The sequence below is a fragment of the Leptomonas pyrrhocoris genome (assembly GCF_001293395.1).
Source record: "Leptomonas pyrrhocoris isolate H10 chromosome Unknown, whole genome shotgun sequence".
NCBI classification, from domain to species: Eukaryota; Euglenozoa; class Kinetoplastea; order Trypanosomatida; family Trypanosomatidae; genus Leptomonas; species Leptomonas pyrrhocoris.
The window spans coordinates 1,459,969-1,478,621 of NW_015438362.1; the positions used below are offsets into that span (position 1 = coordinate 1,459,969).

The 18,653-nt window shown below is 58.1% G+C and overlaps 9 protein-coding genes across 18 annotated transcripts; all 9 read right to left on the reverse strand.

The window, feature by feature from the left end:
• Positions 1 to 828: 828 nt before the first annotated feature.
• Positions 829 to 1,434, reverse strand: ABB37_04169 (hypothetical protein; the record flags this gene model as incomplete). The annotated part of the gene is made up of 1 exon (XM_015801752.1): positions 829 to 1,434. The coding sequence occupies exon 1, from the start codon at positions 1,261 to 1,263 to the stop codon at positions 829 to 831; it is 435 nt and encodes a 144-aa protein (XP_015660372.1). The 5' UTR covers positions 1,264 to 1,434.
• A 435-nt stretch (positions 1,435 to 1,869) lies between these two features.
• On the reverse strand, positions 1,870 to 2,529 carry ABB37_04170 (60S ribosomal protein L11 (L5 L16); the record flags this gene model as incomplete). Of its 4 annotated transcripts, none has more annotated exons than XM_015801756.1 (1): positions 1,870 to 2,529. In XM_015801756.1, exon 1 carries the CDS (start codon positions 2,434 to 2,436, stop codon positions 1,870 to 1,872), a length of 567 nt encoding a protein of 188 aa, XP_015660376.1. In that variant the 5' UTR covers positions 2,437 to 2,529. The 4 variants fall into 4 exon arrangements, with proteins under 4 accessions (XP_015660376.1, XP_015660375.1, XP_015660374.1 ...); XM_015801755.1 differs by having other exon boundaries at positions 1,870 to 2,497; XM_015801754.1 differs by having other exon boundaries at positions 1,870 to 2,467.
• A 375-nt stretch (positions 2,530 to 2,904) lies between these two features.
• ABB37_04171 (hypothetical protein) lies at positions 2,905 to 3,299 on the reverse strand (the record flags this gene model as incomplete). 2 transcript variants are annotated; one of them, XM_015801758.1, is made up of 1 exon in its annotated part: positions 2,905 to 3,299. In XM_015801758.1, the coding sequence occupies exon 1, from the start codon at positions 3,217 to 3,219 to the stop codon at positions 2,905 to 2,907; it is 315 nt and encodes a 104-aa protein (XP_015660378.1). In that variant the 5' UTR covers positions 3,220 to 3,299. The 2 variants fall into 2 exon arrangements, with proteins under 2 accessions (XP_015660378.1, XP_015660377.1); XM_015801757.1 differs by having other exon boundaries at positions 2,905 to 3,284.
• Positions 3,300 to 3,739: 440 nt separating this feature from the next.
• On the reverse strand, positions 3,740 to 4,719 carry ABB37_04172 (hypothetical protein; the record flags this gene model as incomplete). Of its 2 annotated transcripts, none has more annotated exons than XM_015801760.1 (1): positions 3,740 to 4,719. In XM_015801760.1, exon 1 carries the CDS (start codon positions 4,628 to 4,630, stop codon positions 3,740 to 3,742), a length of 891 nt encoding a protein of 296 aa, XP_015660380.1. In that variant the 5' UTR covers positions 4,631 to 4,719. The 2 variants fall into 2 exon arrangements, with proteins under 2 accessions (XP_015660380.1, XP_015660379.1); XM_015801759.1 differs by having other exon boundaries at positions 3,740 to 4,709.
• Positions 4,720 to 5,186: 467 nt separating this feature from the next.
• Positions 5,187 to 6,989, reverse strand: ABB37_04173 (hypothetical protein; the record flags this gene model as incomplete). 2 transcript variants are annotated; one of them, XM_015801762.1, is made up of 1 exon in its annotated part: positions 5,187 to 6,989. In XM_015801762.1, exon 1 carries the CDS (start codon positions 6,750 to 6,752, stop codon positions 5,187 to 5,189), a length of 1,566 nt encoding a protein of 521 aa, XP_015660382.1. In that variant the 5' UTR covers positions 6,753 to 6,989. The 2 variants fall into 2 exon arrangements, with proteins under 2 accessions (XP_015660382.1, XP_015660381.1); XM_015801761.1 differs by having other exon boundaries at positions 5,187 to 6,946.
• A 781-nt stretch (positions 6,990 to 7,770) lies between these two features.
• On the reverse strand, positions 7,771 to 10,443 carry ABB37_04174 (transcription factor-like protein; the record flags this gene model as incomplete). Its single annotated transcript, XM_015801763.1, has 1 exon — positions 7,771 to 10,443. The coding sequence occupies exon 1, from the start codon at positions 10,087 to 10,089 to the stop codon at positions 7,771 to 7,773; it is 2,319 nt and encodes a 772-aa protein (XP_015660383.1). The 5' UTR covers positions 10,090 to 10,443.
• Positions 10,444 to 10,847: 404 nt separating this feature from the next.
• On the reverse strand, positions 10,848 to 11,913 carry ABB37_04175 (hypothetical protein; the record flags this gene model as incomplete). 2 transcript variants are annotated; one of them, XM_015801765.1, is made up of 1 exon in its annotated part: positions 10,848 to 11,913. In XM_015801765.1, exon 1 carries the CDS (start codon positions 11,730 to 11,732, stop codon positions 10,848 to 10,850), a length of 885 nt encoding a protein of 294 aa, XP_015660385.1. In that variant the 5' UTR covers positions 11,733 to 11,913. The 2 variants fall into 2 exon arrangements, with proteins under 2 accessions (XP_015660385.1, XP_015660384.1); XM_015801764.1 differs by having other exon boundaries at positions 10,848 to 11,875.
• Positions 11,914 to 12,729: 816 nt separating this feature from the next.
• ABB37_04176 (putative heat shock protein DNAJ) lies at positions 12,730 to 13,872 on the reverse strand (the record flags this gene model as incomplete). The annotated part of the gene is made up of 1 exon (XM_015801766.1): positions 12,730 to 13,872. Exon 1 carries the CDS (start codon positions 13,744 to 13,746, stop codon positions 12,730 to 12,732), a length of 1,017 nt encoding a protein of 338 aa, XP_015660386.1. The 5' UTR covers positions 13,747 to 13,872.
• Positions 13,873 to 14,311: 439 nt separating this feature from the next.
• On the reverse strand, positions 14,312 to 18,471 carry ABB37_04177 (methyltransferase putativemRNA cap methyltransferase-like protein; the record flags this gene model as incomplete). Of its 3 annotated transcripts, none has more annotated exons than XM_015801769.1 (1): positions 14,312 to 18,471. In XM_015801769.1, exon 1 carries the CDS (start codon positions 17,465 to 17,467, stop codon positions 14,312 to 14,314), a length of 3,156 nt encoding a protein of 1,051 aa, XP_015660389.1. In that variant the 5' UTR covers positions 17,468 to 18,471. The 3 variants fall into 3 exon arrangements, with proteins under 3 accessions (XP_015660389.1, XP_015660388.1, XP_015660387.1); XM_015801768.1 differs by having other exon boundaries at positions 14,312 to 18,457; XM_015801767.1 differs by having other exon boundaries at positions 14,312 to 17,537.
• Between the last annotated feature and the right edge of the window lie 182 nt (positions 18,472 to 18,653).

Below are 18,653 nucleotides of genomic sequence, written 5' to 3' on the forward strand. Positions count from 1 at the left end.
GAATGCCTCTTCAGCCTTTTTCCTCCTTTCACTAACCCCACAAGTCGTGTGTGTAGCATCTTAACATCTACCAGACACTTCTCAGCGAGCATCGCACGGGCAATTTTGTTTTATATCTCCGTGTCAAAAACGTAACGGTAACAAAGGACAACAACGACTATCAAACGAGCAGTACGACGCGCAGTGCTTGATTCTGCGTACCGAGGCGAGAGAAGAATTTAGGAAAAGGAGCGCGGCAATTCTGAGTCCGCCAGTTCCCTTGTTCCGCCAACTGCCGGTAGCTGCGCGCTTGGGAAAGGAACTTTATGCCGGAAGCGGCGCGGGTTTCACCACCTTTAGCCCGGCGTGTCTTTCTCAACCCGGCATGCACACCGCCAACTCTTCTCCCTTCCCTCTCTTCTTCTTTTTCTGTTTCTGCGGGGTGGCGGGGTACGAAAAAATATGTATGTGTGTGGCGGGCTGGCCGCCGGCGGGGGACGCGGGAAACACAACAGAAAGGGGGATGCGGGGTGGTGTGAGGGGAAAGTGGGGTTCAGGTCCGCCGCTGGGAGGGCCGGCGCCCTCTTCAGTTTCTCTGCAACCGCTTGCCCTTTCTCGAGGCATGCGAGAAACGGACGCCGGAAGCGCAAAACTTGTGCTGCCAAATACATTTCTTTCAAAGCATAGTTTTTCTTCTTGGTACACTGAACAGCGAGCGGCAATCGTAACGGCAGAGAAGAGCGAGAAAGGAATCCAAGTGGATTGTCGAGTAAAAGCAACAACAATAGGAAGCGACAGCATCAGACCTACGCAGCGCCACGGTATACATACGTATCGCGGAGGGGCTGCTCACTTTCTCTGCGGCGGCATGCGGCCGGTTGCCAGCCGACGCGTCAGGGGATCGCTGAAGACACCGGCAGCGACGCCGCCAGCTGGCAAGTCGCGCTGGGTCGGAGGCATGAGAAAGTCCTCGTTCACGGCGTGCTCCATCGGGCACTCGCATCCGACTGTGAGGCCCTTCTTGCGCGTTGGTTTGCGCACGTAGTGGTCGTAGAAGGAGGTAGGTCCATTCGAGGCTCGATCAACACAGGCCTGCGTCTCGCTGTCGTACTGCGCTTCGTTGATAGGCTGCATTAGATAGTCGCTGTCCAGCGTCGCGCACACACGGTTGTAGGCGAGGTAGTTTGACGTCGTCGGCGGCGAAAGAACGTTTATGGTGACACCGACCTCCTTGCAGTCCATCAGCACAACGGGCGGGCTAGGACGTGTGTCCGCGCCGGCCATTGAGATTCTTTTTTGTTTTGTTTTTGATGCTCCACCTCAGAAGGGCCGGAAGGCAAAGAAAGAAAGGAAAAAAGTCAGAATAAGAAGCACTGAAACAGCGAGGAAAAGAAAGAGAAGTTGAAAATGTGTATTACCGCGTTGAGAGATGATTATGGAAAATGGAGTACCCACTGCGACGCGGGTGAGGTAGGGTTGAGAGGGCCAACGGCGGAGAAAAGGTAAAGCGGAGACAAAGAGAGAGGCAGAGAAGACGTAGAAACAGTTGTGAGCAAGCTGCACCGAACACGAGAAAAAACGCTGTTTTAGTTTGACAAAGATGACTACAGAAGTATGGACTGCCCTTGTCCCCAGCTCAGGGTGGCTTGTGAGTGAACCAGCATGTCAGCGCATGCCTAACAGCGATCCCACAGCCCCGTGTGTGCCGCGCACACAGAGACAGGACATGCGCAGACGGCTCAGCCCCGCGACACCAGTCCTTCTTGTTGCTAAGGCGGATAACTTGTTCGAGGATAAAATCATTCATAAAAAGAAAAAGAGCACATATGCGTCAGTGTATGTTCATTTGACAAGGGAAATCCCCACGTCGGTTTCGCGGCGGGTACGCGCTTAACGACGGCGGCGGCGGATCATCGTCTTCTTCTTCCGGGCCTGGAAGATGATGCCGTCGTGGACCTTCTCGAACCACTTCATGGCCTCCTCCTTCGTCACGTGGTGGCTGTGGCCGACGCGGCCGCACTTGCGCTTGCGGTGCGCGACGCGCTCGCCACGGCGGCCGAGGACGACGTAGAAGTCCATCCCGTAAATGCCGGTGGAGGGGTCGTACTTGATGCCGAGGTCGATGTGCTCGCTGATGCCGAAGCCGAAGGAGCCGGTGTCGGAGAAGTTGTAGCTCTTCAGCTCGAACTCCTTCACCTTGAGGCCCTTCTCGAGCAGGTCCTCCGCCTTCTTGCCGCGGACGGTGCAGTGCACGGCGATCTTCTCGTTACGGCGGATGCCGAAGGTGCGCACGGTCAGGCGGGCGCGGGACAGCACGGGGGTCTGCTCGCACAGCTGCTCGAGCACCTTCGAGGCACGGGTCAGACGATCGCCGCTCTCACCAACGCAGATGTTGATGCAGAGCTTCTTCACGACGATCTCCCGCATGGGGTTCGCAGCCTTGCTCTCAGCGACCATTTTCGTGGGTTTTCTGACTCAACGAACTGCCCGTTGCGTTCGAACAGTTGGGAAAGCGCGCAGGAGGTGTTGGACGATTTGAACAAGGGAGGCAGCGGCGCAAAGAAGGGAGAGAAAACCGCATGTACAGTTCAAGGAGAAAAAAAAATAGGCGAAACGGAAGACGAGGGGAGGCGCAGAGGAGAAAAGATTGCCGCAAGGGGACGCAGAGGCGTGAGAGGGGAGAAAGGGGAGAAAGGGAAAAAGGACGTGAAGCCGCATTTCCTCTTTTTCTTTTCTGGCATCACAGGAAGGACCGGAAATGTGATTCGGGGAATCAGTGGGCAAGAAAGGATAAGAAACGAAGAACGCTAATGCACCTCAAAGCACTTTTACACAACAGACAGACTTTAAAAAACTTGACTCATTAGTAGTATCTTTTTTCCCTTTTCTACGGAGCAGTAACAACGATGTAAAAGATCCTTTCCCTTAATCCCAACGACTCGATGTCACCGTAAACTCAACAACGGTCACCAATGGAGAGAAGGTGACTTTCTTTACCTTCTTTTTGATCTGAACCTTTTCGGGACGGCACGGTTCGGCACACCAAAAGGTGCGTTCTTGTTGTCCCTTACATGCATACACGGACATTCGCACCATGCTGCGAGGTCGCTGGCGGTGATGACGACGCTTCGACCTATCCAGTTTGTTCTGTCGAGAGAAAGAGGGCGGCGACGGCGGTTTCTGATGTGCCGCCTTCAACAGGCTGTCCCACAGAACCGACACAGGGCTTTCGCTGTTCATCAGCTTAACGCACGCTGCGGTGCCACCGGGTGAGCACGCGTATCTTTCTGTTTTTTACGATACGCTTTTCCAAACGACACTGATGCGCACCAATGAGAGAGAAGGAGAAAAGAGAGGAAATTGGAGACGAAGGAGCGCAGCAATCCAGCTGTGTCGGCAAAGTGAAAAAAAAAAGGGAAAGACCGGCAACGACGTCATGTACCTGCGCTTCCTCTCGTTGCTCCAATGAGAAGGGGTGATACGTAAATAGAGTGCGTTCGCAACTCCACACGGGGAGAGAACGGGAAACAACCTTCATGTTTTCTTTTTGTTCTCGTTGCTGTTGCGCTGCTGACGCATTCAAGTATTGTTTTTGGAGGCGGTTCAATAAAAGACGGGCAAGAGGCAAAACAGCGTGCGAAAGGGTGCGGAGGGCGCGCACGAGCAAAAACCAACAACAACAGCAGTAGCAGCAACAACAGAACCAAGAATCAGCAGCCGTTACGCTTCCCCTCTGCGCCGCAGCGTGGTCCAAGCCGGATTACGCTGGCGTTTCTTCTGCCTTCGCCGACACCAAATCCGTCGGCACGAAGCCAAAACGAGATGCCCAGTACAGCTTGTCGGCGTAGAGCGATGGGTCTGCGGTCGCGTCCACATACTGGTACGTCAGTTCTTTGCCACCCTCCACTTCCTCTGTGGCCCGCACCACAACGCAAAAGGCATAACTCTTGAAGGAGTCGTTCATCAAGTCCATGCGGCTGTGCCTTCTCAGCAATGGCCCAATGCGATGCGTGGACTCGGCATAGACGGCGATGTTCGGCGGCCGGCTGTCGTGATTGATGAGGTCCGCCACCGGTACGAGCGCAGGGCCACCAAAGAACTCTTCGCTGCCCGGAACGTCGAGGCAGCGACTGGCGCACAGGCGGTGAGCCCTTTGCAAGTCAGTCAAAGGAACCGCCACGCCGTGGCCGCGCAGATCGCTGTGCATGTGCTCCACCACTGCACCATTCAACGCCTCAATAACCTTCAACTGCGTGGCCAGCGCAGGGCCCAGCGCGGACGCCAGCGATGCTGCATCTATCGCGTTCAGCTCGATGTGGCGCAGGTAGTGCTCTAAAGGACTTCGGGGCTGCATTGCGAGTGCCGTGAAGGCCGTTGTTAGCGCGCCTTCTTTGGAGTACTCCACCCGCACCCCGCCCTCTTCGAGCGCGTAGCTGCTGATCGCAGCGCCGAGCTGGCTGCCCCAGGGAGAGGCCAGCGCCATAATAGGCGACGTGCACGCCAGATACGGCACAACGGCCAGCACTTCGCCGTCTTCGATGACGTCCGCCGCCCTGCACGCCAATCCCGAGCACCCTTTGCCGTCGATGAACCTCCGCTCCACCGACGGGGCCAACATAACATTTAAACGTGCGCAGATTTGCCTCCACATTCGGTGTTCTTCGATTCCTTTTCCTTCTTAAATACAAGGCTGTCAACAGCGAAAGAAAACCCTTTCCTGGGAGGTGCGCTGATGACAGCTGGGTGAGAACAGTGGAAGGATGAAAGATGATGGAGGAAGCGGAAATGGGGGGAAAAGAGAGGCGCCGCTGAGGTTCCACTGCATCCAGACAGTGAGAGAAGATCAGCGATCCGAGAAAAGGAAAGAAGCAGCGGCATTCATGCATGCGCTCGAGAGCAGTGAGAACGTTTCGGAGATGCCGGAGGAGAGAGAGTGGCAGAGTGCACCTCTAATACGCAAATTGTGGCTCGTTGCAAACATACTATATATATTTACCCCCAAGCTCGGCTATATGGACTGGACGCATCGCGGGAAGACAACAAGAGTCAAAAAGCGTAGCAACGAAGAACACCAAAAAGAAAACAAGGCTGCATCCAGTACCACGTAGCAGCGAATCACATGCATGGACAGGAGACACCAGATTACGCATTGGGCATACACACAGGCAAACGCAAAACAACACCTCTTCCTGAATCGCGAGACTTCTTCATACCCCGTTTGTGCGGTCTCCTTCTTGGCTGGAGAGGACGGAGCGCAGCTTGTCGGAGCGCTCGCGCTGCCGATGCTCCACCGACTCGAACCGCTTCAGCAACGCCTCCTTCGCGGCGTCGCTGCCGACGGAAGCGAACTCCGCAGGCCGGCGCTCGCGCACGTCGCCTCTGTCGCCGCCGTCGACGCTGCTCAGGCGGTATCGCTGCGCCATTTCGCGCTCCTTTTCACGGTGCATCCGCTCCAACTCGCGCTCCTGTTGCATGTGTGCGTTGGAGAGCTGCTGCAGACGTTCCATGAAGCCTTCCGACAACTTCTCCCGCTCCGCCGCGGCTTGCTCCGACATGCGCTGGAGGGCCGCGTCGTGGGCACTGCGCAGCTCCGCCTCCCTCGCCTGCAGCCGGCGTTGCAGGTCCTGTTCCTGCTGGGCCAGGGCTGCGCGGATGGCGGCCTCCCGTTCTCGCAACTCCTGTTCACGGTGGGCGATGTCCTCTAGCAGCGTTTCCTCACGTGCGCGGTACCGCAGCTCCGTGGCCTCTGCCTCCTGCCGCAGCTGCACCCGCGCCGCCTCCTTATCCCGCTCCAGCTGCTCTTTTCGTTCGCGTAATTCGGTGTCCATCGCGGCCTTGCGCTGCTGCGCCACTCGCGTCACTTCTTCGTATTCGCGGCGCAGCATCGCAGCGGTGACTTGCCAGCTTTGTTTCAGCTGCGCCTCGCGGGTGTCGGCAGCGGCCAGCATGGTGGCCTGCATCGCCGCCACCTTGGCCGTGAACTCGGCCCGCATCTCCTCCGCGCGGCGGTCGTAGAAGGCAGTGAGCTCGGTCCGGTAGCCCTCGAATTTTCCGTACTGCTCCAGCAGAGCTTCGTTCTTCTCCTTTTCACAGGCGGCGACGGTCTGCCGCATCGACCGCACCACCTCATCAGCGAAGCGCACCGACGCCTGCAACTCACCCGTGTGCATCTCGTGCGCCTTGCAGCTCTTCTGGAGTCGGCGGCACTCCTGCGCGGATTGCTCCTGCGCGAGGTTGACCTGGGTAAGGCGCACCCGCGTTGCCTGCAACTCCGCCTCCAGTGCGACGATGCGGTCTGCCTGGTGGGCGATGACTTCCTTCGCGCTCGCGTCGCTCTGCCGGAGCTGCGCACACTCGCGGGTGAGTTGGTCGATGTGCTGCCGCTGCTGGTCCGACAGTGCGTTCTGGCTCTCCTGGTAGGCCGCCAGTTCCTTCTGCTGCGCCGCCATCTCGCCGTGCTGCCGGCCCGCCGTCACTGCCATCTCGCGGAAGGCCGCCTCGCTCGCCTGTGCGAGTCGCTGGAAGGCCTCCCACCGCTGCTCCATGTTTGGCGCGATGTCGGAGCCGTTTGCGCCCGGCGACGCCGTGGAAGGAGAGGAGGTCAACCCCGTTGGCTTTATCCACAGTGGTGGGGCGGCGCTCGTGTCGACGGCGGAGCTTTCCGCCGTTTTGGGAGAACTCGCGCCGGAGGCCGGGTGAGGGGAGGAGGACCGCCATGGTGTAATGGTCGGACGCCACACCTGCGCCTCCTCGCTTTTGGAATTCGTGTCCATTGATGGCGATAGGGGGAGGGGGAGAGTAAACTTGAGGAGCGCTTTGCACCCTAAGAGACTCCACCAACGCGTGAAATTATTTATCTTTCAAACAGATGCCGATTAGGGAAAGGTAAAACAAACAACAGCAAAAAACACACACTTATATTTGTGACACAGCTGCAATGAAAACATCAACAGCAACAAAAAAAAACTGTCGATACGCGGAGCGGGTGTTGTGCGCGCGTGAGAGAGTGCTTTGTGGGGAAAGAGAAAAACAAAAATGGAGGAAGGAAGGACGAGGTGGATACAAATTTGCTCAGCAGCGGATAGAAAAGCAAGACGGCATGAACTTTCGTTCCTATTGCTTTGTCAGAGCAACAACAACAACAAAACCGAGCCATGAACGGAATTGATCGACCCAGAGTGCCACCAGTCAAAGTAGGACAGGCAGACAGCAGGAATGCATTTTCGTTCAGTAGATCCCCACAGGAGCGTCGGTGACGCTGTTGTTTATCGAGGATAATCATAATAATATAAAGGAGCCAAACACACGGACCACAGCAATAGTTTTGACCATCACAACCAAGCCAGCAGAAAGACATTCATCGCGAAGGAACAAAAAGCAAAAAGTAACTGTAAAGATACACTTCGTCGAGAAATATCACAATATATGTTACGTGTTTGCAGTTTAATTAGGATTCTTTAAAGTATTAGTTAGCGTGGGTGTTGTTCTTCGTCTTTTTCTCCCAGATTGCAATCAGACAGGTGCGAGGTGAGCCGCGGTACACCGACGACAACTCGGTTTGGAAAAGGAAGGGGAGTGGCAGAGAAGGCAGAATCTTTGTCTTTTCCCCTTGGTGCTTTCTCTCTCCCTTTTCCGAAGAGGCGGCGAGCCGGCGAAGTGTCGTTGTTCTTCACACGGTGTCACCTCTCCAACCTCTTACCAGCAAACAGCTCCTCGCTCAAAACAATGATAAGAATAACGAAAACGGGAAAGTAATGAGAGTGATCACTGCGACGGGTGTCCGACTATGTATCAAGACGTCGCACGTGCGACGCACAGGGTGTGTTGCGAATTGGCCGCCTCGAGCCGCTTGAGCGCCTCCTCCACACGCTTTTGGGTGGTGAAGCCGATAAGAAAGGAGAGCTGCCCGTCCTCGTCCACTTCCGGTGGCGCCACAACGAAGCGCCCTATCAGGTCACTGAGCAGCGACGTGATCAGAATCTCGTTCACATGTGCGCCTGCCACGACGATGCACAGCTTCTCCTTGAGAGACGGCTTGGTGCGCTGCGTCAGAAACTCCAACGGGTCCATTTGTGGGTCGCGCACCGCACTACTGAGATGCACCGGCGGGATGCCGGTGGAGCCGGTTTTGGTGAGCAGACATGACCGCTGCGGCTCCTTGTCGACGCCTTCGGACAGGACATGGAAGTACTTCGCTAGAGAGTGCACGAGGGCGCGCGAGGAGGAGTTGGCAGGGGGAAGGGACACAACTTGGTCTTTTCCTTCCACAAACTCGGACAGCTGCCGCTCCACTTTTTGCACCGCACGGGGGTCGCGTCGCGCACATTCCCACAGGAAGAGCGAGTAGACGTACTTCTCATTTTTTGTCTTACTGAGGGAGGCCAACGCTTCGAGGCGACGGTTGAAGAAACAGTCGTCGTTGCACGGGACCGTCGCCACATATTTGTTGCCTTTACTCTCCTGGCGCTCCTTCACCTTGTGGCACGGCAGCCGTTCGGAAATACGGCCGCAAGGGCAGGTGCACGTAATGAAGGCAGAGCAGGGCGGACAAGGGCCGCTGCCGTGGCACAGCTTCGTACATCGGTGTCCGCACTCTTCGTAGAGGCGGTCACACGGCTGCTTGCACGGGTGGGCCTCCTCCACGCAGGGGCCGGTGTGGCACACGCGGTTGCAGAGGTGCCCGCACAGCAGCTCCGCCTCGCACGCCGCATCGCACACGACCTCCGTCGCCCCGCACGGCAGCGTCACAGTGGTGTGGTGGCGAGGGCAGGTGCGCTGAACAGGCGCCTGACACGGCGGGCACGGGCCGTAGTGGCACTGATGGCCGGCCGGGTGCCCGCAGAGACGCTTGATCGGACACGCGCGTTTGCACACCGGCGGCTGCGTGGCGCACGGCTGCGGAGGGCGGAGCACCTCGGCTCCGCAGCGGCACCTCAACGGCTCCGTCACGATGTGCGAGCAGGGCGGGCACTGAAGAGAGGCGTGGCACAACTCGGTGCAGGTGTGCCCGCACGGCAGCTGCTTCCCGCAGACCTGAAAGCACAGGTGCGCCTCTGCCTGGGGCTTGCCGCGGTCAACGCAGCAGATCACTTTGCACCGGTGCCGCCCGCAGGACAGCTTCGTGCCGCATTCGTAGGCGCACGTGAAGTGCTGCGACTCTGCGCACGGCAGGCGTTTGCGCACTTTGCGGCACCGACACGACGTCTCGACGCGCACCTCGCAGGGAGGGCAGTCCCCGGCGTGGCACGTGCGCTGACAGCGGTGGTTGCCGCAGGGCAGCATCTTCTCGCACCGCCGCCCACACGACGGGATGGGGTCGAGGCACGACACCCGCTGCACGGAGAGCTCCATCGATCCACAGGGGCACGTGTGCACGAGGGACGGGTCAGTGGGGCAGGGTGGGCAGGGCCCCTCGTGGCACAGCAGCGTGCACGTGTGGTTGCCGCAGGGCAGCGCCTTGCCGCACACCTCACCGCACACGAAGGAGGTCTCCTGCGTGCACGGTCGGCGCTGGGTGGACTTCCCGCAGTAGCAGATGAGGTCGACCTTTTTTGCGCAGGGCATGCAGGGGCCATGATGGCACGGCATGGGGCAGCGGTGCAGGCCGCAGGAGAGCAGCCGGCCGCAGATGTGATCGCACGTCGTCTCGGGGTCCGGCTGTCCGCAGGGATAGGTGTAGGTGGTCGCCCCGCACGGACACGACACCGGCCCGACGAGCAGCTGGCATCGCGGGCAGGAGCCGGGGTGGCACTGCATAGGACACTTGTGGGCACAGAAGGGGCGGTCGCGCTCACACGTCTGCCCGCAGGAGTGCGGCGTGATCATCGGGTCGTACTTTGGCTTGGAGACTTTACCGCAGAAGCAGTGGTCCACGAGCGGCTTGGGCTGCGTGTGGCGGCAGTGCGGGCAGGAGAAGACGTCGCTTTCGCGATCAACCTGACCCCAGCGGCGAATGCACGAAAAGTGGTAGATTTGAAAACACTCCGTGCACGACCAAATCGGCTGCTGCAGCTTCACCTTCTCCAGGCAGCTGGGGCAGTCGTAGAGCTCTCGCTTCAGCTCCTCCGCAAGGTGGAGACTTTGCTCAGCCTCGTCGCTTATGGTTGACATGGCTACACTGCAGCGTTGAGGTTAATCGTGAGACCTTTATAAAACAAAAAGGAAAGAAGACACGTAAAGTGATGTAGAGAGAGAAAAAGTGATGGACAACGGAGGGAAAAATGCGCGAAGGTGCAAGACAGAAGGGAAGAAGCGCAACAACAAGATAAAATACACAGTCCTAAAGGAGCGAGACGCGAGGAATGCGGTGCACGCTCGATAAAAGACACTACACCGTGTGTGAAGCAACCAATAAGTGAAAATGCGGCGTCTGGTTCCTTTGGGAGAGCTTAATATGCTAAGAGAGAGAGTGTGTGTGTGTCCCTCCTTGATAGTTGCTCTTTTGCGAACAATGCAAAAAAGACCTTCATGTGCGTGCGTGGAGGAGAAGAGGGAGAAGGTGGAAGACGAGATCGAAGAGGAGAGCGTTAAAGGTGGATTGCGAAGTGAAAACAAAAGAGGAGCTAGGCGCAATGAGCTTGGGCGGCATGGTGGCTTTCTGATGTTTAACAACAACACCACAACACCACTAAATAATAACTAGTATATTGGAAAGAAAAAACGTGCTCACTTTTTGGTTTGAGGTTTTGAAATCAAGAACACGCACCAAGATGTATAGAAGATTGCACACATGAATTGATAAATTGCATATCCACGTAGAAAGAGAGAGAGAGAGAGAGAGAGAGAGAGAGCAGATCACAGACGCGCATACTTTCGCGGAAGCGGTGGACATCAGCCAACAAAAAGTCAAGAAACTCGATCCCCCCCCCCTAGACGTCCTCAGCGTCCTCTTCGTCGCGTTTGCGTTGTAAGGCCTGCAGCATGCCATCCTTTCCAAGAGTGGTTGAACCGCTTTCCTGATTTGATGAAAGCGCTGGCGCAAGACGTTCGTCGTCTGCAGAAGGTAACACCAGTATCTCAGTCGAGTTTACCGCTGGCGCTGCCGCAAAGGAGGCACTTCTAAAGCTGTCCTGCGCGTCGCCGTTGTTGATGAACGACTCGACAGTTTGCTGCGAAGAGAGGAAAGGCATCCGAAAGAGGTGCTGCAGGCGCGTCGCCTTCTTGTGCCCCAACCCCGCTATGCCCTCCCAATCCCCCGCCTCACTCATCAACACATCGGCCAGGCACGTTTTGCGGTTCGCAATGCGCACGACGTCGTTACGGGTGACGATTTGCGGGGTTTGTGTGAGAGCGTCGATGAGCACCGGCAGTGGGGCGTCACGCACATCCTGATGGGCAGCGACACTGAACTCGAGTGACGTGACAGCAGAAGCAACGAGGCTGGCGAGAAACTGCACGACGTCCTCCACGCTCCACACGAGCAGCAAGCCGCATTGCTGGGCGACGCCGCACTCCAAGTTGAGCCACGACAGCACCTCCAGAGACGGCTCGGGATTGGTCATCCAGACCATCAAGATGACGGGTTGCGTGCCACACTGCCGTCGCGCCTCTGCAAGGCGGGAGACGATGAGGGCCTGGTCGCGGTGGGCCTCGGCGCTTTGCAGTTCGTAGTAGAGCACCGAGGATGCCCCACAAACAAAGTCGCAGTAGTGAAGGCCGCTGTTGACCTCTACCCCAATGCGGCGCTGGAGCAGCGTCTGCGTCACCTCGTGCCGCGCCCATCGAGAGCTGCAGACGATCGTGTGCGAACTCATCGAGGAGTTGTACGCCGTGGTGGAAGTCAATGCACAAGCGCGGCGAACGTCAGAACGCACCCGCTCATGAGGTGAGCTGCCGACAGAAAAAATAATAATGAAGAAGACAGGGAACGAAGAGCACCAAGCGAGATGAACGTATCTGTGAGAATGTCGCGTTTACGTAGCCGCACGCAGCGCCTGCACAATCCAGTAGAAGAAAAAAGGGGTTGTAGAACGAAGAGAGAGACGTACGTTAAGAGCCGAATGAAGCAGATCAACATGGGACACACCAATTCACTGTTGGCGAATACAGAACCGTGCTGCTATGATGCGATGCCCGGAGGAATAGCAGACTCTCGCGTTTTCTATATCTGTGGCTACCATTTGCGTTGAAGGCACGGCGAACGAGGAGGGCAAACGACTGCGACGTAGACTCTACGCACCTATATTCGTGTGTTTAACGAGCAAGATTATGGGCGCACCGTTGAGTGACTCATCACCATCTCGTCCAACAACAACAAAAAATACAGAAGCAGCTATTCCTTTCGCCCCTTTACCCACTAATGTTTCGCTTCCTCCCTTTTTTGGCTGTTATGCACTGTTTAACACTGAGTTATAGATGACAGAAAAGAGTACTCACACAAGGAACAAGGTCCCCTCCTCTGAATAAAGCAAGACAACATAATATCAACAACAAGCAACACGGGCCAGCCCACATCTGACGCACAGCAGAAATAAGCACAAGCAACAGGCACCACCCTCGTCAGCAAGGGTCTAACCACCTGTTCAGCCACGTGGACACACGTACGTGGAGCAGTCGTGCTGGGACCGCTCCGTGTGCGCCTTTCGAATTGGGCAGACGAAATGCACGAAAGAGGCAAACAAACAGCGTAGCTCCTCTTTCCCTTCTGGTGGGGGAGCCGATGAAGGGGCCGAGGTGAACGGGCAAATGCGTCGCAAACGAATACCTTCGCACGCCGCACGAGAACGGAGGACAGCAGACACGGTGGCATCACTACTGCGCTGCGCAGCCGGCGGACGGGCCTTCGTTCTCATCCTCGGCCTCCTCGTCCTTCTTGATTTCCTCCTCCAAAATAGAAAGGTCCTCGCGCGTCACGTAGCAGACCTCGCCCTCCTCCTCGTTCCTGGCGGTGGCGTCGACGCTCTTCGGCGGCGGCAGCGCTTGGCGGAGCAGCTGCAGCTGGGACTCCTCCACGCGGTCCGGGTAGTCGACGAGAAACTCGATAATGAGGTCACCAAACTTGCCCGCCTGCTTCAGCACCGGCATGCCCTCGCCCACCACCGCCTTCACATCACCCGGCTTCGTGATCTGGCCACGCGGCTGACGGACAACCAGCTCGCGACCGTCAAGGTGCGTAAGCTTGAACTGAAACCCACACAGCGCCTCCTGCAGCGACAGGTGGTGCTGCATGTGCAGGTCGCAGTCGTCGCGTGTGAAGATGTCGTGCTTCAGCTGTTGCAGCACCACCACAAAGTCGCCCGCACGGTCCGCGCCGGGCTCCTCGTCCGCCATGCGGGCAAAAACAAGCTGCTGCTTGTGGCTCATCCCCTTCGCCACCACGACGCTCACCGGGGCGTCCACCTCGACCGTTTTACTGCCCGAGCAGCGGGGGCAGCGGTTGCGCGGGTCGATGAGCTCGCCGGTGCCGCTGCAGGCGTCGCACATCACCTGCGACTGCTGCACCATCATGCCCATCTGATGCACCACCACCCGCACCCCACTGCCGCGGCACTGCGGACACACGTTGCCGCCACGCGGGACGTTCTTCTTCTTTGAGCCGCTGCCTTTGCACTCGGGGCACAGCACCGTGCGCCGGCGCTCCACCTGCACCGTCTTCCCGTTGTACAGGTCTTCCAGGGTGACTGGAAGGGCGTGGCCCACGTCGCGACCTCGGCGAGCGCGCTGCCCGCGTCCGCCACGACCGCCGAAGCCGCCCATGCTCTCCATGCCCGGCATCCCGCCTGCGCCGAACATGGCGTTCAGCATCTCGTCCATGCCAGCCCCGTACATTTCTACTTCCCGCGCGAGTGTGCGTGTGTGGGCTGAGGAAGAGCTAAGGAAAATAAAATATAGTTGCAACAGGAACGTGCCCGCACACACGCTTACACAAGAAAATGATCGTCTTTTAAAAGTTACTGTGTCCGACGCATGTGTTTAATTCCATGCGTGACCGCAGTCACCATAACAAGCAACGATAACGGAAAACACAAAACAACAGAGGAGAGGCAGAAAGATGTGGATAAGTGCAAAAAAGGTGAGTCTCTTCCCACCGTTGGTCGTTGACGGCCGGGCGATTCTTGAAAGGACCGCTTGAGGAGACCCCTCTACCGCTTAAAAGAACAAACTGCGTTCACCCGGCAAAAAAGTGCTGGAATGCGCAAAGGAAGAATAACAGCCAAAACGGCGTTTCTTTTTTTTTGTCGTTGTCGTCTTGGACGCATTTTTTAAAAGCACCTCGACGTACTCGAGCGCTGGCGGCACTGTGGACGCCGCAGAGGGTTACAGGCCAAAAGAGCGGCCCTCGTGCTCGCCACGGGAAAGTGCGGGCAGCACTCCGCACCGCAGCTGCCCCGCCTCACGCCGTCTTTTCGAACACAAACAGGCGGTACAGCTGCACAGCTTCCACCTCCTCCGACGAAAGGGGGATCGCCGTCGCCTCGCCGTCGTGTCCGCGCTTGCGACGCATCTCCGCTAACAGCACTTTGCCCTCCGGCGTCTCCTTGTGCTGCTCGTAAAAATGCATGAAGTTGTCCTCCTGGACGAGCTGAAGGTGGTGCGCCGCGCACAGCTCCACAAACGATTTCCACGGCACCACGTACTCGACCACGTCCTGCACACTGCGCTCCACCGTGGTCGAGTACGGCACCCCAAAAGTCAGCCGCGACGGCTCGAAGTCGGCCGCCTGCACCTGCGCGAAGGCCTCCGCGGGGAAGTGAACGCGGTAAACGTCGTTGCCGTAGGAGGCGCCGTGCGTCCTCGCACGTGCCAGCAGTTCTGCATCGCTTACGGTGGTGCCCACGAAGCGGCCGCGCGCGACGAGGGAGTCCGCCACGGCGCGCACGAAGTACCGAATGCCCTCCGCCGAGCGGCAGCCGTAGTGCATGGAGAATTGGCAGGAGGTGAGCTGAAAGGGGCCGCGCTTGAGGAGGTCGCCGCGGAGGCCGGAGGTGGCGTCGAAGGCGTCGTGCACGGCGAAGAACGCCGGGAAGCCTCGTCGCTGCGCATTACTCGACTTTATGCTCTGCCCTTCCGAGGTGCTGTAGCGCGCGGCGGCCTCGGCCACACACTCCACCGAGGCGTCTGTCATGAAGACGAAGGCGGGGTGGAGGTGCTGCCACTTCAAGAGATCCCCGCCGCGGCCGCAGCAGAGGTCCAGGGCGTGCAGCTTTGCCGGGTCCTTCAGCGTCGTCCGCACCGCCGCAGCGCCGGCGGTGATGAGCAGCGACTTCACCCAGTTGTTGAAGCGGCGCAGGTCGCTGCGCTCGGCGTGGGCCAGCTCCTTCGCCACCGCGCCGTAGTGGCGGCTTGTCTGCTGCGTCGCCTCGGACGTGGGCACTGCGGCTACCACGAGCGGTTTGTCGCGTCTGCGCTGCAGCAGCGGTGCCAACGCCGCACTGTCGCCGTGATGCAGCAGCCAGTCGAGATGCTCAATGACGTTGTCGAAGAGAGCATCCTTGTTGTTGCCGCGTGGGTTGAGGTGGATCAGCTCCCAGTAGCCCGTCTCACCGTTGTAAAAGGCGTCCACCACGAAGTCCGACCACGCGTAGCACCCCCCGGCGTTGCCCAGCTGAATGTAAAGCGCCTCCGCCAGTGACGGCACAGAGGCGGCAGCGGTGGCCGGGTCGTAGCCGAGGCCCACACAGTCGCTGATCCTCCGCAGCGGGAAGGGCAGCGGAAACTTGACAGCTTTGTTCGTGTTGTTGGTGAAGGCGTTGAGGTAGATTTCTGTGTTTCCGCGGCTCTCACGAATGGCGCGCAGCGTCACGGCGGCCGTCACACACTTCTCCGCCTGCGCCAGGTCAACGATCGGTGGACCCGCAGCGGTGACAGAGTTGGACGACGGCGTCACTGCGCTTACGTCCGCGAGTACGGCGTCTTCGAGCGCCACCGCCACGCGTGCTGCGTCGCCCTTCTCTTCTGCGTCATCGTCCGCCTCCCCCTGAAGCAGACGCAGCAGCTTCGGCAGGGAGACGTTTTCAACGAGGCTTTCGTAAACCGAAATGGCCGTCACGATCGAGTTGGCGCCTCGCTTGTCGGGTCGCAGGCGTTGGATGTACCACTGCTGATGCGCAAAGTCGTACGCGCACTCCGCCACGACCGCCGCGTCGACCGGCATCTCGAAACCGCGTGGGTTTCGGATGTACATGGGCCTGCGCAGGCGCCAGTGCCCAATCACGTCTTCCCTGTGGCCATAATTCTTCTTCATAAAGAAGAGCGACACCGTGTAGACGTCGGCCTGCTTATCCGAGGCCAGCAACAGCCAGTCGATGGAGAGGAGGTGACGCCACTTCCACTTGAGCTGCACGCTGCTGGAGCCGACTGATATGGGAAACAGGTCAGGGGTAAAAATAAGTCCGTCATTCTCCGTCGGCCCGTGCGGCCCGTCAAAGAGAAAGCAGTGGTGCTCGCTGCTGTAGCGGAGCCTCGACAGACAGGCCCCGATGTCCGCGACACGCCACATGGTTTTTGCGTACCACGTCACATGCCCTTCTAGGAAGCCGCCGTGCTCCTCGTTGAGTGAAGGGGAGGCGGCGCAGGTGGCGATTAACTTCTGCAGAAGCTCGTAGCGCTCCATCATGGTGGCGTCCACCAGCTTCGCCGCTTCTTCTTCGCCTGCGGGGGTAAAGCAGAAAAGATCGAACGCGCCCAACAGCAAACGCGCCCCCGTCGCACCCGCAGCAGAGGAATCACCGCCCTCCTCTTTCTTCGCGAGGGTTGAACCACGCACACACATCAGCTCGCCGTCCAAGACAAAGTTGCGGTATTGGGCGCTTGTGTGATCGTCTAGGAATAGGTACGCGGCGTCCATCGAGCGATCAACCGCGTAGGCGAAGTGGCGCCCGCCGCAGCGACGCCGCGCCGCGAAAGCCTCACCTTCGGCGACGATGGTGTACGTCTCCGCTGGCTCGCTCGCCTCGACGGAGGTGGTTGCCGACTGCAGTGTGACTCGGCGCCCCTGCAGCATCACGCTGACCCCTGACGACGACGGCGTCTCCGTGTCGTGCATCCCGGCCCGCACGTCCCGTCGCGCCTTCTCCAGTGCCATCACCGAGGAAAGGTGCGAGACATTCCACGCCCCTTTCGCACACGCCCACTGCGGGAAATCGGCCACCCACAGCGCCACCACCACGACGCGAACGCCGTCGCTCTTCTCTGTGACGGTGTAGGTGTGCTGGCGAATTTGGGGGATGTCCCTTTTGCACAGCGGGCTGCACATCGGGCCGGGGAACTCCCTGGAGTTGGTGGTGGACGTTACGTCGGCCACTTTCAGAACTCGGCGAAGCGCGTCTGCCGCCGTCGTCGTCGATGCGGCGGGAGTTTCAACGGGGGCTGCCTCAGCTGTCATCATTTGCTGAAAGGCGGCATCTGCTTCTACGCCCTGTGCGTCCGACCAAGCGGCTGCAATGCCGTGTACGCAGTGGTACCACGCGTCCGTGGCGCGACAGCAGTACCGGCGATGCCCGTCATCGCGGTGCACTTTACTGAGTAGCTCAAGATTCTGCAGCTGCATCTTTTGAGCAGCGATCAAGAGCGTCAGGAGATGTTTGCAGCGTCGCGGAGTTCAATCACACGTTGAGTTCTTCAAGCGGGATGCGGAGAGAAAAAAAAGAAAAGATGTAGACAGAGGAGAAAGTACAAGAGCAGAGCCCTACATCAACTAGAGCAGTCACAACATCCGATGCTTTATGCATAAAGATTCCCAGAGCGCTACACGACGCACGTAGGACCGCTCCGTCTGTTCGCAATGCAGGTCGTTCGAAGCCCGTGCCGTGCAACATATTCTATGGTTTTTCTTTCGATTATTGTTGAATAGCAGAGAGCAAGACAGACGTCGGTCGGTATACCACGAAGGCACTTGAAGTGGTCCTCATAGAACTAGAAAAGAAGGCCAAATGAGCAGAAAACAATGAGCAAAGACAAGCCCGCAATACACGCTAGCGTTTTCAAGCCTGAAAGAAGAAGAGTAATCTGCAGAACTCTATCTGCCGCCGTCTTCCTGCACAAAGATCGAATGCGTGCTGTGATCCCTTAGAAAGAGAAGTACTTTTCTTCCTGCTAGCCTGCAGCAACGTGCTTGTGTATGTGACGGTTTTGCCGGTGGTGCCTCTCTCTCTCCATCGGGCGCGGCGCTCGGCATCACAATGAGGTACATCGCCGGATCGACACCGAATGGCACTCCAAACCCGAAGGTGCGACAGCAGCCGATTTCGCTCATAAGCTACTCAAAAGAGTCAAAACATGACGTTTTCGGTTCACGGAGAATTGGACTGGAAACCCGCCTCCGACCTTTCTCGCACGAACAGGCGCATTTCTACTGTGCTGAAACTTTCCCTGTGCAGCTCCGCCGGCTTTGTGCGATTGCGCAACAAGCTCCGTGAACTGCTGTGCCAAGACCTCCGCAGCTGCTGTAGTAGCGCCCGCTGGTGAGGCAGGCATGAAAGACGCGGTCAGAGGTGCGGGTACATGGGACACGTGGATGGAGTGATAATGAGGTGAGAGCTTCAAGGAGAAAGCTCACCGAATGAAGTAAGAGACAAGAAGATAAATAGAGAGAAAGAGGGAGAGATAGATGGGTAGAGTAATAGACAGATGGAGGAATATCTAGAGAAGCGAAGATAGGGAATGCGCACGGTCAGTCATACATGGCGTTGAAATGCTCTTTAAAAAAGCCCCATGGCGGCCCAGGCACCCGACAC